The 14,629-nt window shown below is 51.2% G+C and overlaps 2 protein-coding genes across 10 annotated transcripts in view; both read left to right on the top strand.

Moving 5' to 3' along the window:
- Nucleotides 1-882, top strand: part of WHRN (whirlin) — an 80,085-nt gene extending 79,203 nt beyond the window's left edge. For all 6 annotated transcript variants that reach the window (XM_074362077.1, XM_074362079.1, XM_074362075.1 and 3 more), the window contains one exon: nucleotides 3-882. In XM_074362077.1, coding sequence (XP_074218178.1) covers nucleotides 3-185 — 183 coding nt within the window. In that variant the 3' untranslated portion in view covers nucleotides 186-882. The remainder of the gene's footprint in view (nucleotides 1-2) is intronic.
- Nucleotides 883-4,433: 3,551 nt separating this feature from the next.
- Nucleotides 4,434-14,629, top strand: part of AKNA (AT-hook transcription factor) — a 53,140-nt gene continuing 42,944 nt past the window's right edge. For 2 of the 4 annotated variants that reach the window (XM_010957204.3, XM_010957203.3), the window contains exon 1: nucleotides 14,082-14,220. The gene's annotated coding sequence lies outside the window, so the exon portion shown is untranslated. Of the gene's footprint in view, nucleotides 4,757-4,828; nucleotides 5,313-14,081; nucleotides 14,221-14,629 lie in introns of those variants that run through there. The other 2 variants (XM_045518240.2, XM_045518241.2) reach the window with 2 other exon arrangements.

Here is a 14,629-nt window from a genome sequence, read left to right as displayed (position 1 = left end):
AGCGAGGCGGCTCAGCCCACAACTGTGGGCAGCTCAAGGTGGGCCACGTGATCCTGGAAGTGAACGGGGTGACGCTTCGGGGCAAGGAGCATCGGGAGGCCGCACGCATCATCGCAGAGGCCTTCAAGACCAAGGAACGTGACTACATCGACTTTCTGGTCACCGAGTTCAATGTGATGCTCTAGGGTCCGAGGCCCGAGGGCCTCCCACCGCTGCCCAGCCCCTGGCCCTGGTCCCTCCTCCCTCCTGGCACTGTTGAGCTTCTTGAGGGGCGGGTGCTGCATGGCCAGGATAGCAGGAAGACATCCCCTTACTCCTCATGGCCCACTGGACCAGACCCAGGGGAAGAGAGCCAGGCCAGGCAAACAGAAGGTTAGGTCGGGATCTGGTGCTGTACCCAGGACATAGTAGGCACTCAATACAAGCCTGGGTTTAGGGAAGGGAAGAAAGGAAGGGCATGCCTGTGTCTTGACACGTCCACCTGAGGCCTCCCAGGGCTCTGGGTTGGATGGAAGGCACTGTTGCCCTCCAGCCAGCGAGGAGCTGGCCCATCCCCGGATGCCCGAGCCTTTGTCTGGAGTGAAGTCACATGAGAATCCATAGGCGTGGCCCCAGCCAGGGAGGCTCTTGCAGGACCTTCAGTGCCACAGATAAGCATCAGGCACCCCTCGTTCACACCCCTGTTCCTCCTAACTCCTCATCCCCCAAGGTATTTATTATTTATTTCCCTCCCCCCACACCTGGGGACCCCAAGACCCCAGCCAGCTTTCTACCGTACCCCTAGCCTATCCCAGAGGCTGCCTTGCAGGTGACCAGCGACTTCAGTGTATTTATATACAGAGCTTATGACTTTAATTTTTCAATAAAGAGATCTGAACAAGGTTAGGATCCAGCATGCTATGTGGCCTGCGCGGCTGGGGTTTTGCTTGCTTGCCGTGGAGAGATGGGTGGGTAGGACAGATGGAGGCCCCCAAACATTGCACTTTCTCTGCCCCTTACGGCTCAGTCTGGGTCACACAGCGGCTGTGCAGGGGCACTTGAGCCGCACCCACATCTTGGAGCACCTTACTTGAAGGCTATTTACATATAATGTTTTTAGATCAAAATGCACAGGTAACTTTAAATGTTAAACTATAATGCTATACGCCTAAAACTTACAGAATAATTAAAAAATGCACACATATGTTATGGGGCAGAAAGAACAATGTGCACAAATGAAAACACAGAAAGGTGGCTTGTCTTGGGGCTGGTCCCAGAAGCTGACTCTGAGATGAGGATGTGTGTGCAGGTGATTCATTAAGGAAGTGTGGGGGAGAGGCCAGTGAAGCAGTGGAGGAGTCAGGAGGGGAGGTAAGGAGGCCAAGCAGGATGTGATTTCAGGCAAAGTCCTGCGGGGCAGCTGCAGCCTGATCCCATGAGAGACACTGGAGTGTAAGTTTGGGGTAGAGTTGTCCCCACTCAGGGCAAAAGGACAAGGCTTTCATGTTGTCAGTCTTTGGACAAGGTCTGGAGGGGAGGGCAGAGGCAGTGAATTCCCAGTCACTTCCCACCCTCCACCTGTGCAGGCCAAGCTGGTCCAGGAGCCCAGGGCAGTGGGTATTAGAAGTAAAAACACATGGAGGGGACAGGAAGGGGAAGGGGGCAAAAAATGGTCTGCTATACGGCCCCACTATCAGCCCTAGTGCCCAGCTCCTTTATCCCCAGGCTTTCTCTGGGGCAAAAAGAGTTTGAGAAGTCCTGCTTTGTCCAGCCCTGTGCTCAGGGTTCTTCCAGAAGTGGGTGGGGCGCAGTTGATTCCACAGATTTGCACCAGATCTTGCTCTTAGCTACTCCTGTCCTTTCCCCAGCTTAAGGAGACCACCTGAGGCCAGAGCCCTGGATGCCACTTGACCTCTGAAGCAACTAGTATCTCCAAAGTCCCCTGACCCTCCCAGGGGACTCTGTATGCCCTTCCCCAGGCCTTGTACCCCTGGAGGGAATAACCCTTACCTTGTTGCAAGAGGGCTTTGTCAGGCCCCATATCTCCTGGCATTACCCTCCAAATCCTGTGTGATCACAGGCAAGTGATTTCACCTTTCTGAGCCCAAGTTCTCTATCTAGAAAATGGATGTGGTAAACTGAATAATAGTCCCCAAAGGTATCTCGATCCTGTTATGTGTGAATGTTACCTTATGTGGTGAAGGGAGATGTGATAAAGGCATTTAGATGGGAAGGTTATCCTGGATTATCTGGTTAGGCTCAATGTAATCACAAGGGTCCTTGTGAGAGGGAGATTTGAAACAAGAGAGGAAAAGGTGTGTTGTGATGATGGAAACAGAGGTTGGAGTGATGCACTTCGAAGATGGAGGAAGAGAACATAAATCCAGGAATATAGGCAGCCATGTAGAAGCTGAAAAGGGCAAGGAAATGGATTCTCCCTGAGAGCTTGCAGAAGGAACTGACCTCACTGACACCTTGACGTTAGCCAGGTGAGACTGACTTTGGATTTCTGACCTCTCTTTTTAAGAACAAATTAGTGTTGTTTTAAACCATGAACTGGTGGTAATTTGTTACAGCAGCCACAGGAAATAAATACAATGGGGATACTGCTACTTGCCTCTGATGGAGGCTGGGATGCTGTGTGTGGGCTCAGAGTACCAGACTCAGAGTAAGCCCCAGGGAGATGATTGTTGTCAAGATGATGGTGAACGAAGGAGCCCTCTGGCCTTATAAACACCACATCTCTTCCAGGTCCAAGTCCCTGTGCATCTGTTGTGAATTGAGAGGGTTTTGTCTATTACTGACTCGCTGTGTGAATTTCAGGCCAGTTATTGACCTGCTCTATGAACTCCAGGGCAGGTCATGACCTCCCATGTCCTGAACCAGCCATCTCCCCACCCAGTCCAACCCCAGGGGTCTGGGAGCTCCCAGCAGCCGCTACCCACAGTTCCAAGTTTGTACTCTGAAAATAAAAAAAGGACGAGAATGAGTTTATGGAACTGCTGCTTCTGAAATTCCTAGGCCTGACTCTGGGGTTGCAGACCATTGGGTGTGAGGGTCCCCCTCGCCAGTGGAATTTTAAACCTAAAAACATTCCTTTGCAGACGGTCTTAGAAAGGCCAAGCTGCTTGCCCAAAATTGCATAGCTAGTGAGTGGTAGAGGACAAATTTGGGTCCTCGGCTGCGTGAGGTACACAACATGAAGCTCCAAGATAAGCAAGTGTCCTGATGTCTTTTGAAGGGACCCAATACCATGAGCTAAGGCAGCTTGGATATTGGGAGAGGGAGGGGCCAGAAGTCCACCTGGCCACATATACCTGTGGCCCTAACATCTTTACTCATAATGCCAGAGCTGGAGGGGGAAGGTACAGTTTCAGGGCCTGCTGTTAGATGAAGGAGAAGACAAGAAGAGGGCAAGTTTTTGGTTTGAGCCAGGGCCTGCCCAAGCAAGTGCGAAGCTGACCTTTAAATCACCTGGCATCTTCTCTGCTTTGGAGAAAGCAGGGTGAGGGGTGGTGGAGTAGCCCACTGTGAGAATCACAAGGACAGAGAACAAGGCATAGCTCAGATTCCCACACCACAGAGTTTGACACTTTGAATCAAATTCTACCTTCACCACTTCCTGGCTGTGTAATCTTGGGTAAGTCACTTAACCTCTCTGAGGGTCAATTTTCTCATCTTTAAATGGGGAGTATAATACTAACCTAACTTGTGAGTCATTGTAAGGAGTAGCAAAAATGTTTGCCCCTGGCACAGAGGAAGATTTTAGTGACTAGAAGCTGCTACTGTGATTACAATTAGTCATGAGTGTAAGGAGTCACTGGCAACCTGGGGAACTGGGAAGAGCTTTCTGCCAAGAGGAAAGAGAATTGGGCTGCAACACGACTACACAGCTGGATGCCAGACCTTGGGCAAGTCACTTCCTGTCTCTGGGCCTATTACACCCGTCTGTGAAACAGGATTGGTGGAGGAGTCCTTTAAGTTAGTGTCATTAATTTATTCTTTATAGGCCTTGTACAATGTTTATGTATTTATTTAGCCCCGTCAGCAACCCTGTGAGGCGAGAATTAAGAATCTCATTTACCGGAGGTTCATTGGCAGCCAGTGGCGGAACTGGGGCGAGAGCCTAGGCCAGTTTGACACCTTACATTGCCATCCCTCACGGTGTTTCAGTGAACAATGGATTTTTTCTGTCCTGTTCTCACTGCAGGACCTTGAGGAAGTTCTCATCTCTCTCCAGGCCTGCTTTTCCGCGCTTGTCTAATGATGGTTCAGAGTAGAATACACTTAGAGGGTAATGATATTACCTACTTACCTGACAGAGAGGATCGAGTAGAGTAAAAAGTATACAACAGTGTCTGACACATAATAAGTGCTCAAGAAAAGTTTACTGTTACGAAGCAGTCGTTTCAGCTATCAGGATTTGTGATTTCTTCCTCAGTGTGGCTCTGTGCGACCCGGCACAAATGTCTTAACTCCAGGCCTCAGTCTCTCGGGCTGCAGTTGGGCGGATTCCAGAAAGACACGCAGTCTCCCAGATTTGAGATTTTTCTGTCCTGGAGCAGCGTCGGAACCCCTAGGGGCGGGCCGTAAACTGCCGCCTCTCTGCGATTGGTGGGGCTTCCAGAGGCCCCGCCTCCCGGGGCCGCGCCCCGGCCGTCACAGGCCGGCCTCCGAGATTATGCAAAATGTCGCCGCCCCGCCCCGCGCCGGGATTGGAGGCCTTTGTTTGCCGCTCAACTCCAGGAAACCACCCGCGCCCCGCCGCGGCCAGCAGGTGAGAGGCAGGGAGGGGCTCGCGGTGGGTCTAGGGCGGGTCCTGGCCCCTCGCCGGGTCTCAGTTTCTCAGTCGGGGGAATGGGGAGGGAGAGAGGACAGAGTGGATGGGCTCAGATCCACAGTTACCGCGCTGCTTTCGGCCTCTCCCACGTGGAAACCCCTGCGCACGGGAAGGAGACTGATAGCAGCTCCAGGAATGGGAGGGAGCCCTGGAGGGGCTATCAGGATCTGAGTCCAAACCCCGCCGGTTTCGGGATTGCGCAGTCCCCACTCTCTGGCCTCAGTCTCCATCTCCGTGCAATGGGGGCGTTGGCTTTCTCTCTGTCTCCAGCTGGGGCTGGTCACAGGGAGGGGAGGGGTCCCGAGGGAATCGGGGGTGGTCCTTGGCGGGGCCTCTGGCAGTGTTTGGGTTGGAGGTGTGGCCCGGGTAACTGTGGTTACTGGGGAGGTGGGACTTCTCTGTCCAGGGATTTGTGTGATACTCGCTCACCCGGCAACAACCTGCGCAGCCTGACAACTCGGAGCCACGCGCCCTCCCCGGACGCCTAACGCAGGTTTCTTTTCCTCTTTTCGGCAGGGGTAGGGAGGTAGAGCAAGGGCCAGCATGAGGGTGGGCAGCTCCGACAGTGGTAGGAACTGGAACGGACTGCAGGAATAAGGCCAACCTCTCTTGGTACACAGATGGGGAGACTGAGGCCCAAAGAGGGGCTGAGATTTGCCCAAGAGGGCACAATGTGGCGGGCACAGGGCTGGCCTCTCCCTAGTGTGGTGGCTCTGGCACAGGTAGAGCCAGAGCCTTCTGGCTGCGCGACCTTGGACGAGGATTTTCCCTACTCCTTTTCCCTGGCTTTTGTTAAAAGAAATGACAAGTTGGAGTGGATTATTACCTACGTTTCAAAAGCTTCTGCTTCTAAGTAAAAAAGTTGGAAAGGAAAGGTGCTGATAACAAACCCGAGCTATTTGGAGCTGAGAAGAGAGGCTGAGACAAGCTGCAGTGAAAAGAGACATTGTTCCTGTCCTCTAGAACAGAAAGAGAAGAAATGAGTGAAACTAAAGCACGAAGGACTGAAGTTAGATCCATACAGGGACTTCCCAATAGACATTTCCATGCACCTCCTTTGGAGTTGGTGGGTTTAATTTTTTGGCTATTGGCTTTGTTTTGTCAAGAAACAGGATTTCTGCCTATCCGTTTGAGGGTGCCTAACTCTGTTACTCACCAATAGAGGTTGGACCCCGGGGTCTTTGGGAGACTATTTGGATTTATTCCCAGGGGTGGTCTCAGTTCACCGGAAAGAGGGAGAAGATGCCCATGTGAGGCCTTTGTCTCCCAAAGTCCAGCAGTTTGCATTTGAAACGTGGTTTGGGCTGTTTCTTGCAAGGGGGTTTCATCAGCTCCCATCAGCCTGGAGAGTCCACTAGAGGTGCCAGGGTTTCCAGAGAGACTGGGAATGGCCCCGGCATTGCGGCTGTCATGCTGAGAGGGTATTTTGGAAACTAGTGCACACTGAGGGCATTTCAATTTACCCCTACGAGGTAGATAAGAAAGAGTATTTTTTTTTAAGCATCTGGCTCTATCACTAGCTGAATTCCAGGTCCTTTTGATGTTTCCTCAGTCCTGGGAGGTGGGGCAGATCTGGAGACTGGGAATTAAAAGAACTTGGATTGAATCCTCAGTTTGGCTTCAGTTCTGAGCACTCACTTTTCCCCTCTGTAAAATGGGAATGGTAATGCCATTTTTAAGGCTCAAGGGAGATGGCATCATAGAAAGTTCTGTTCAATCCACATTCTAAGTTTGGAGAGAAGGAAACTGAGGTCCAGAGAAAAGAAAGAATAACAATAATAATACTATTGATAAAAATAGCTAATGTTATGGAATGCTATATTCCAGACACTGTGCCAAGGGTTTTCCTGCAGTGAGTGAGGTCTGGGAGGGCAGGAGCTCTTGTCCATCTTGTCACCAGTCACCCTCCCTGTGCCCAGGACAGAGCCCTACATGTAGTAGGACTCAGTATATTGTTGTTGATTGCCTAAATCACTTAGCGTTCACATTGTCACCATAAGATGGGTGCTATTGTTGTTTTCATTTTACAAATGAGAAGCCTGAGATTCAGAGAGGTTAAGTTGCTAACCTGAGGTCACACAGCTCTTCGTTGGGGTTAGTCAGTCCTTACTTTGGGATGTTGCAGGGGTGTGTCATCTGAGAGCTGATTGTGTGGATCTCTTCCCAGTGCTGTGTTCAGTGATACCATGTTGGTAGACTGAAATTGACCATAGTAAGGGTATTTATACTATGGAAATTAATAAATGCCGCAATTCTGGGCTTTTTCTCTTTCTTTCTTTCTTCCTTCCTTTCTTTCTTTCTTTCTTTCTTTCTTTCTTTCTTTCTTTCTTTCTTTCTTTCTTCCTTCCTTCCTTCCTTCCTTCCTTCCTTCCTTCCTTCCTTCCTTTCTTTCTTTCTTCCTTTCTTCCTTTCTTTCTTTCTTTCTTTCTTCCTTTCATGAGAGCTGCATGTGAAGGCTGTTCGATGCTAGAAGACAAGCCTTGCTTTCCATGGTAGTCAGAAGTTGGAGGGTTCCTGGTGATGTAGGAAACCCCAGGAAAGCCAGGCCAGAAGACTTATGCCCCACTACAGCTCCCGTAAAGTGTGGGATTTTGGAAGGAAGCTTTTATAAGATGAGGCTCCTAGTCTGTGATGTGAGTGATGCAATGTAGCTGCCCTCTGACTTGGGAACAGGTCATTCTGAGCCTGAATTCCAGGCCAAAATGTCTGGCTTTTAACCTGAAAGGGACAGCAGCCATTGATGGTCTTTAAGCAGGGAAAGGCTTGGCCAGAATGATGCTCTAAGAAGATTTATCCAGCAGCATGTGCTGAAGAGATTGGAGAGTGAGTTGGGGTGGGGGCTCTGGGAAGAGGCACTAGTTGACCAGGGGACCAGGAGGAAGCTAACAGCACCCCTGGTTTTCTGAGCACCTCCTGTGAGCTAAGCCCAGCAAATTGTCTTATTACCTTACAGCCATGTCCCTGAGGACTGGGTTACCCTCAGTCTGTAGATGAGGATATCAGGGAGGTTTGGAAACATATCTAAGTTCAGAACTACCAGATTTAGACCCAGGCATCTCTGCCCCCAAACCTTCACATTTTAAATTTCTCAGTCCCTCCTCCATTCCAGCCTTCCATCCCATCTTGGCTCTGATCATCCTTCCCAAGTGTCAGCTGAACTCCAGCTCAGCTGCAGAGAGAGATCCCCTCTCCGAGGGGTAGTCTTGTGCCAGCCCCCAAGATCCTTGCTAGCATTCCCATTACCCTGCACCCCGAGCTGGGCCTAATCTATAGGGGAGGGACCAGTGATCAAAGCCAGATTTGGATGCCCAGCTATGAATCTTCTTGGAGTCTTGAGACTGCAGCCAAGGATCAAGGACTGGGAGGGACCTCGAGGTCCAGCGGGGCATTCAGCTCCCCCAAAGTCAAGGATTCATTTAGAGGGTAATGTTTTACTTGTGGGTGCATATCCAACTCTGCCCCTGATGTGCTGGGTGACTTTGGGCAAGTTGTGTAACCTCTCTGGGCCTTCCCTTATCTGTTAAATGCCTGATTATGAGGCTCCAATCAGACAACACATGCTGTGTCCCAAGACGTTGTGAGTGGCTAAGGCTGGGATTGCTTGCTTTCCTTTTTGTGATCTGCACATAATCCTACATATTGTGTAATGGCTGTATGTTCCTTGTGAAAAAGCACATGGTGTCAGAGTCTAAAAAGAGGAAGAGAGAAAGTGTGGGATGGGGGTCCTGAATGTCACAGAATGTCAGAGCTGCAAAGACCCTCAAAGGGCCCAACCACTCTTCCCAGCTTTCATAGTTGGAGAAACTGAGGAGGGCCGTGTCCGCGCTCTCACCAGAATGGAGCCCTATACAGTGTACGGTGGTGGCTTTTGTTTGTTTGGCTTTGTTTTTTAATGTTTGTTTTACTCTTATTTTGGGGGAGTGGGTGGGAGGTAATTAGGTTTATTTATTTATTTTTTTAGAGGAGGCACTGGGGATTGAACCCTGGACCCAGTGCATACTAAGCATGCGCTCTACCACTTGAGCTATACCCCCCACCCCATTTTACTCTTATTTTTAAAGCAACTGTTATTTTTAGAAAGTACACATAAGGAAAAAGAGTAAACTTGCCTTAGTTTGTTAACCTAATAGGAATAATTGTGAACATTTTGGAGTACCTCTCTTTTTCCCTCCCTTCCTCCCTCCCTCCTTCCCTTCCCTTCCTCTGTATTTTACTGTATTTTTCTGTAATGGACTCAAACTAGATATATATTAGTTTATAACTGACTTGTTCATGTAACATATCACAGTTCTTTCCCATCACTTCATATTCTTCTACAATTCAACTGTTAATAGCTGCATTATATTCCTTTGAGTGGAAGTATCATAATTTATGTTAATGATCCCCTGTTGTTGGACACTGAGGTTGTTTCCAACCTTTTCACCTACTGTTAAGGTTCAGTCGCAAAGTGACTAAGATTGTAGTGTCTGGATTCAGACGGCTTGATTCAAACGCAGCATGCTCTCCTGTGAAATGGGCATAATAATCCCCACCTCCTTAGATTGGCATGAAGATTAAATAATGAGATCCTAATCCATGGAAAGGCCTTTACAGAATATGTGTGCAATAAAGTTTTGCTGTTAGCCATGCATCCCCAGCATATGCACATTTTGTTGCTGTTGTTTGATTCTTTCCAAGGAACATAAATTTGAGGGTGTGGGTGTGTGTGTTCCTCACTATGGCCACACCCTCCTCATAACCCATGTTTCAGTTGGCTAAGGAAGGCCTGTTTCCTCCCCTCCTTAATGAGTCAGGGTAGGGACACAGTTTCTAGCTGGGTCAGTGACCCCCAGCGTTGATCTGGGGACCTCAGGGAAAAGGGTCACAGGGAGAGAGCAGCCTTTCTCTCCACTTGTGTAAAGGACTCAAAGCTTGAGCTGTGGCTGATATTAGGGAAGTTCCAGAGCCAGGAAAATTACACTCAGTTTTGCAAGGAGCAGGCCATATGAACATTTCATGGATATGGCCAAAGTCATGTGCTCATGAACTCTGTGCCAGCTGGGCACTGGCCAGGACTTGAGGTATATAGTCTCAGTAACCAAGGATCCTGTAAAGTCAGTATTACCCCTATTTTACCGATAAGAAATCTGGGGTTCAGAGAAGTTAAGAGACTTGCCCAAGGCCACACAGCTTTCAAGAGAGAACCTGAGGTCTTTCTATTAACAAAGCCCTTGTGCCCTAAATGCCTGCTCCCTGCAGCCTCCCATCGGCACGGTGTTGCTGCCTGTGTGGGCAAGTGGAATCAAAGAACCCAGGAGATTTAGTACTAGAAGGTCATTTCTGATAACCTCAGAGATAATCTCATTAAGCCCTGAGGCTCCGAAGCTAAGAGAGGGGAAAGCACTTGCCTGATTGATGTCACTCAGGCTGGAACTTGGGTCTCCACTTCCCAAGCCAGGCTTCCATCGGTTCTTCTGGGTCCCCTCCTGCCTCCTCACCCCCACACCCCTGCGGATTTTAACAACGGGGTAAAGTCAGCCCCTGAGCGGAAAGGAGTGTGTGACCTCAGGGTGGATTTTTCTTCCCCAGGGAAAGGAGATGTGGGGCACTCAGGGAGGGGCCGAGGATGAAATAAGAGCCTTCAGCCCCCATGAATCCTCAAGGCACCAGCCCCTGGTTTCCCCCAGGATGTCCAAGAAGCTTGGTGGCCCCACGGTGCCCCCTGGGCCTCAAGACATCATCTAAAGTAGTAACTCTCCAGGGCTCATCACATCAGCGAGCGATGCCCATCCTGGTCCAGGGCCATGTACTGGGTGGCACCGGAAGACTTGAAGACAGACTCATCTTGCAGTCTGGTTAATGTGCCAGGCACTTAGGTGGGGCTCCAAAATGACTATGGAGGGAGGGAGAGGGGAGGGCGGGCAGTGGGAGAGTGGGTGAGAAATGTTAGCGTGTCATGACCCAGGCTCCCGTGGTAAGGACTGGCAGGCTTGTGCAGACGCAGCCCCATGTGGGCAAGCTTCTGATGGAAGCAAGCCCTGGCCATAGTGGTCAAAGGTTTTTGTTTGCTCTTTTGTTTCTGTTGGGTGTCCAGGAACTAATCTCTTCCCCATCTCTGGGCCTCAGTGTCCTGGCCTGTGCAATGGAATCCTACCCCTGTCCCGCCCACTTCCCAAGGCTATTCTTAAGCATCTGGTGCTATGAAGGATGAGAAAGCACCTTAGAAAACCAGAAGGCCCTGTGAGGAACCAGAGCCTCATTATAGAGTTAGAACCTTGGCTTAGTGGATTGTAGTTAGCTGGTAGTAAGCTCCACTCTTGGTTTTATCATGCCCGGGTTATTAATGATCTCTGCAGGGTACACGGCGTGAGCACCAGGCATGGTGGCTAAGAGCTGGGTCTTCATGTGTCTGAATCTCTAGCTGCGCTTAGCAGCTTTGTGACTGTGGGCAAGTTGCTGGGGCTCTTGGGACCTCTGTTTACCCATCTGTAAAATGGGGATGTTAGGCCAGTCTTGCTGGGTTGTTGTAAGGGCCGCAAGCCAGGCTGGGGTGACTGGCTAGATTCAGCAGATGGTCCAGCATGGGTTGCCTGTGCTTATTCTCTGTGTCAGGGCCTGTGTTGGCCACTGGGACATAACATGAGCACTTCACTGAGCTCCCAATTGTCAGGCAGACAGATCTAACATCCAATTCCAAATGGTGAGGCCCCCACGAAGGCACGAGGAGCTGGGATTTGCAGGCTGTCTGGAAGTCACCAGGGAGAAGGAGTGGGGGTTGGGTGACGAGGGGGAGCACCGCACATTTGTCCCAGGACAGCAAAGAGCCCTGTGTTGCCTGAGCTTGCTGAGAGGGGAAAGGCTGGAGTGGCAGCCAGGCTATGGAGTTTCATCTTTCCCAGAGCATCGGGCAGCTAGCTAACAGAGTGTTTTAAGCACAGAAGGGCCGTGTTTGGATACTTCTGTTTTGGAAAGAACCCTTGGAGCAGTGTGAGGAATGGATTGGAGGGACCCAAGAGCTTTCCAGGAGAGGCTGTTATGGGAGGCCATGTGGGGAAGCAGAGACAGATTCTAATGAGATTTAGGAAATAAAATCAATTGACATTAATGATGGATTGATTATGGGGTGTCAGGGAGAGGATGATGGTCGGTTCTGGCTTGTGCACATGGGTGAGAGGTGGGCCAAGCTGAGGAAGGTGGCTTTGAGAGTGGCAATATAATGAGCTTGGTTTTGGATAGACGTGGGATTTGGTCCTGCTGGGAGCGGGCACCACACAAGCAAAGGCAGGGAGGAGGGTTAGTAAGACTGGGGTGTCAATGAAATGGAATAGGGTGCATAGGAGGCTGTTTCCCTCGGGGTCTGGGTTATCCAGGGGTCATGGGGCGTGCCTGGCTGTAGCAGCCACCTGGCGTTGATGGCAGTGCTGCCTGGGTTAATGACCAGGGAGGGAGGGTGAGTGAGTGACGGGGTGTCAGGGCAGCCCGCCCCTCACACAATGGACCACATGGTCACCAGAGCTGGCAGGGAGGGGCCTCATTAGGGTTTGGCTCTGCTCCACGTTTGGCTGGGGCTGTGGGTAGAGCCCCGCCAGCCAGATGTGGGTAAAAGGCGGGAAGAGGGTGGGGTGATTACTGGGATGAGGGCATTTGGTTCTAGCTCTGCCAGATACTCACAAACTGACCTTGGGAGGATTCATTCATTCATTCTTTCATGCTCCAGGCCCCTGGCTCTGCACTTTGCAAGGGGATCTTGGCAGCAGCCCTGTGGGGTGGTTATTCTTCTTAACCCTGTTTTATAAATGAAGAAACTGAGGCTTGGAGACGTGAAGCTTCACAGGTCACAGAGCTAGTAAGAGGTTGGGCTGGGATTTGAACCAAGGTCTGCACTGACTGTAAGATGCATTTTTTTCTCCTACACGGGTGGTTCCCAAACCTGGCTGCTCATCAGAATTACCTGGGGGGCTTTTTGGACAATGCAGAGGACAGATTCTTTTCCTTTTTCTTTGGTTTCCTGAATTAGATTCCCTGGATCCTAGGTGGGGCCACCCCTCTGTCCTGGCTCCTGCTTCTCTCTCTTGGCTCCCTCTGCTCTGGGCACACAGCCTCGCTGGCCTCAGAGAAAGCCCAACTGGGTCTTATCTTGCCCTTTGTACTTGCCCTTCCAGAATACCCTACAGCGAGCTCTTCTTGTGGTTTGCTCCTGCCCATCCCATCTCTTCCTTCTAGTCCCTTGTTTGAATGTCACCTTCTCACAGAGACCTTTCTGGCCACCCTCAAGCCCTCATCTCCATCCCGTCACTTTCTGACCTACAGATTCTCTCCCAGTAACCTGCTTAAATCGCTGATGCCCAAAGACCAAGTCTGTAGGTCTGGGTGAGTCCTGGGTATCAGGATAACAGAGAGCAACCTGGGATATGGATCACCACCTACCTCATCTCCGCCTTGGTCACATCTCTCTCCATGTTTATTTGTTGTCTGTGTCTTGGAGCCAGAGCTTGGCCTGTCTTGTGTCCTGCCATATTCTCAGCATCTGGAAAAGCACCCAGCACACTATAGGAGCTCAGTAAGTCTCTGTCAGATGAATGAATGGAATGAGAGGGGCTTGGGAAAAGGCAGCTTGCCATCTGATGAGCCCTTGGAATAACAGGGGAAATTCACATGATCAGCCAATTCCCCACCTCTGTGCTGCCTGGAAAATCCCACTGTAATTACAGTCCCAGCTTGGGGTGAGGACAGTGTGTGGGATGGCAGGAATCGATGCAGCCTCCCTGAGGTGTTGGGTCGCATATTGGCAGACAGGGCAGAGTCAGAGCCGGCAGTGTGCCAAGCAAGCATCCAATCTGAGCTCCCACTGTACAGTTGGGCACTGTGCCCTAGTGAGAGAGGGAGACTAGAACAAGGTTATGCCCTGGAGGGAAGGCGCTAGGAGAAAGCTCTCAGAGGCCTGAGGCTGCTGGAGGCTTCCTTCCAGGCTCAGCATGCTGTGTGAACTTGGCCAAGCCTCTCACCTACTTTGGGCTTTATTGTCCACAGTTGCTGAGATGGCTCCAAGCTCTGACACTGGAGGTTTCCAGAAGTCCTTTCCTGAGCGGCGCAGACCCACAGAGGGCCAGCAAGGGGTTAAGCTCCTTCTGCTCACTCTCACTCTGCACACAGACAAACCCCCTCCTTCTGACAAACACTTGTAGGAAATCAGGCTGGGCGCTTCCTGCCGAGGCGAGGCGGCCGCAGCCCAGCCGCAGCAGGGGCGGGGAGAGGTGGGGAGCGGAGCGATGCTTGTCTGTGAGCAGCGCTGGCACTGGCAGAGCGGCCTGGAGGCGGGCCAGGGCTCCGAGGAGGCAGGGGCTCCCCAGGTTTGGAACAAAGACTTCACAGGCAGGTCCCCTGAGCCTGGGTCAGCGGGATGGTGGTGGATCCAGAGAGAGGTAAGGGAGCGGAGGAGGGCGGGCTGGGGGGAGCCGCCTTCCCGCTGGACGGGCCAGTCACAGGCTCTCTGGGACGGTCTGGGCGGCTGGACCAGCCCAGCCAGGAAGTTGCAGCTGTGGCAGCTGCATTACTTCTCTCTGGCTTAGGGGAACCCGGCCCCGGGGCCAGGGTGAATTTTAGGGGGATTTCCTCAAGCCTTGGGATGCCGGATCCAAATCTGAGCTCTGATTCTGATCTCTGTGAACTTGGGCAAGCGCTGGTCCCACTCTGTGCCTGAGGTGTCCTCATCTGCACGTGGAGAGTTAGTCCCACGGGCTGCTAAGGGGCCCCAGACATGATGTGCAGGTGAGGAGCAGCCAGGAGGCAGCAGGGGGATCCCCACTAAAGAGTGGCCCATTTTCCTGAAGA

This window comes from Camelus bactrianus, chromosome 4, assembly GCF_048773025.1.
Source record: "Camelus bactrianus isolate YW-2024 breed Bactrian camel chromosome 4, ASM4877302v1, whole genome shotgun sequence".
NCBI classification, from domain to species: domain Eukaryota; kingdom Metazoa; phylum Chordata; class Mammalia; order Artiodactyla; family Camelidae; genus Camelus; species Camelus bactrianus.
The sequence above is the reverse complement of the archived record's forward strand: the minus strand, read 5'-3'. Positions and strand labels throughout refer to the sequence as shown.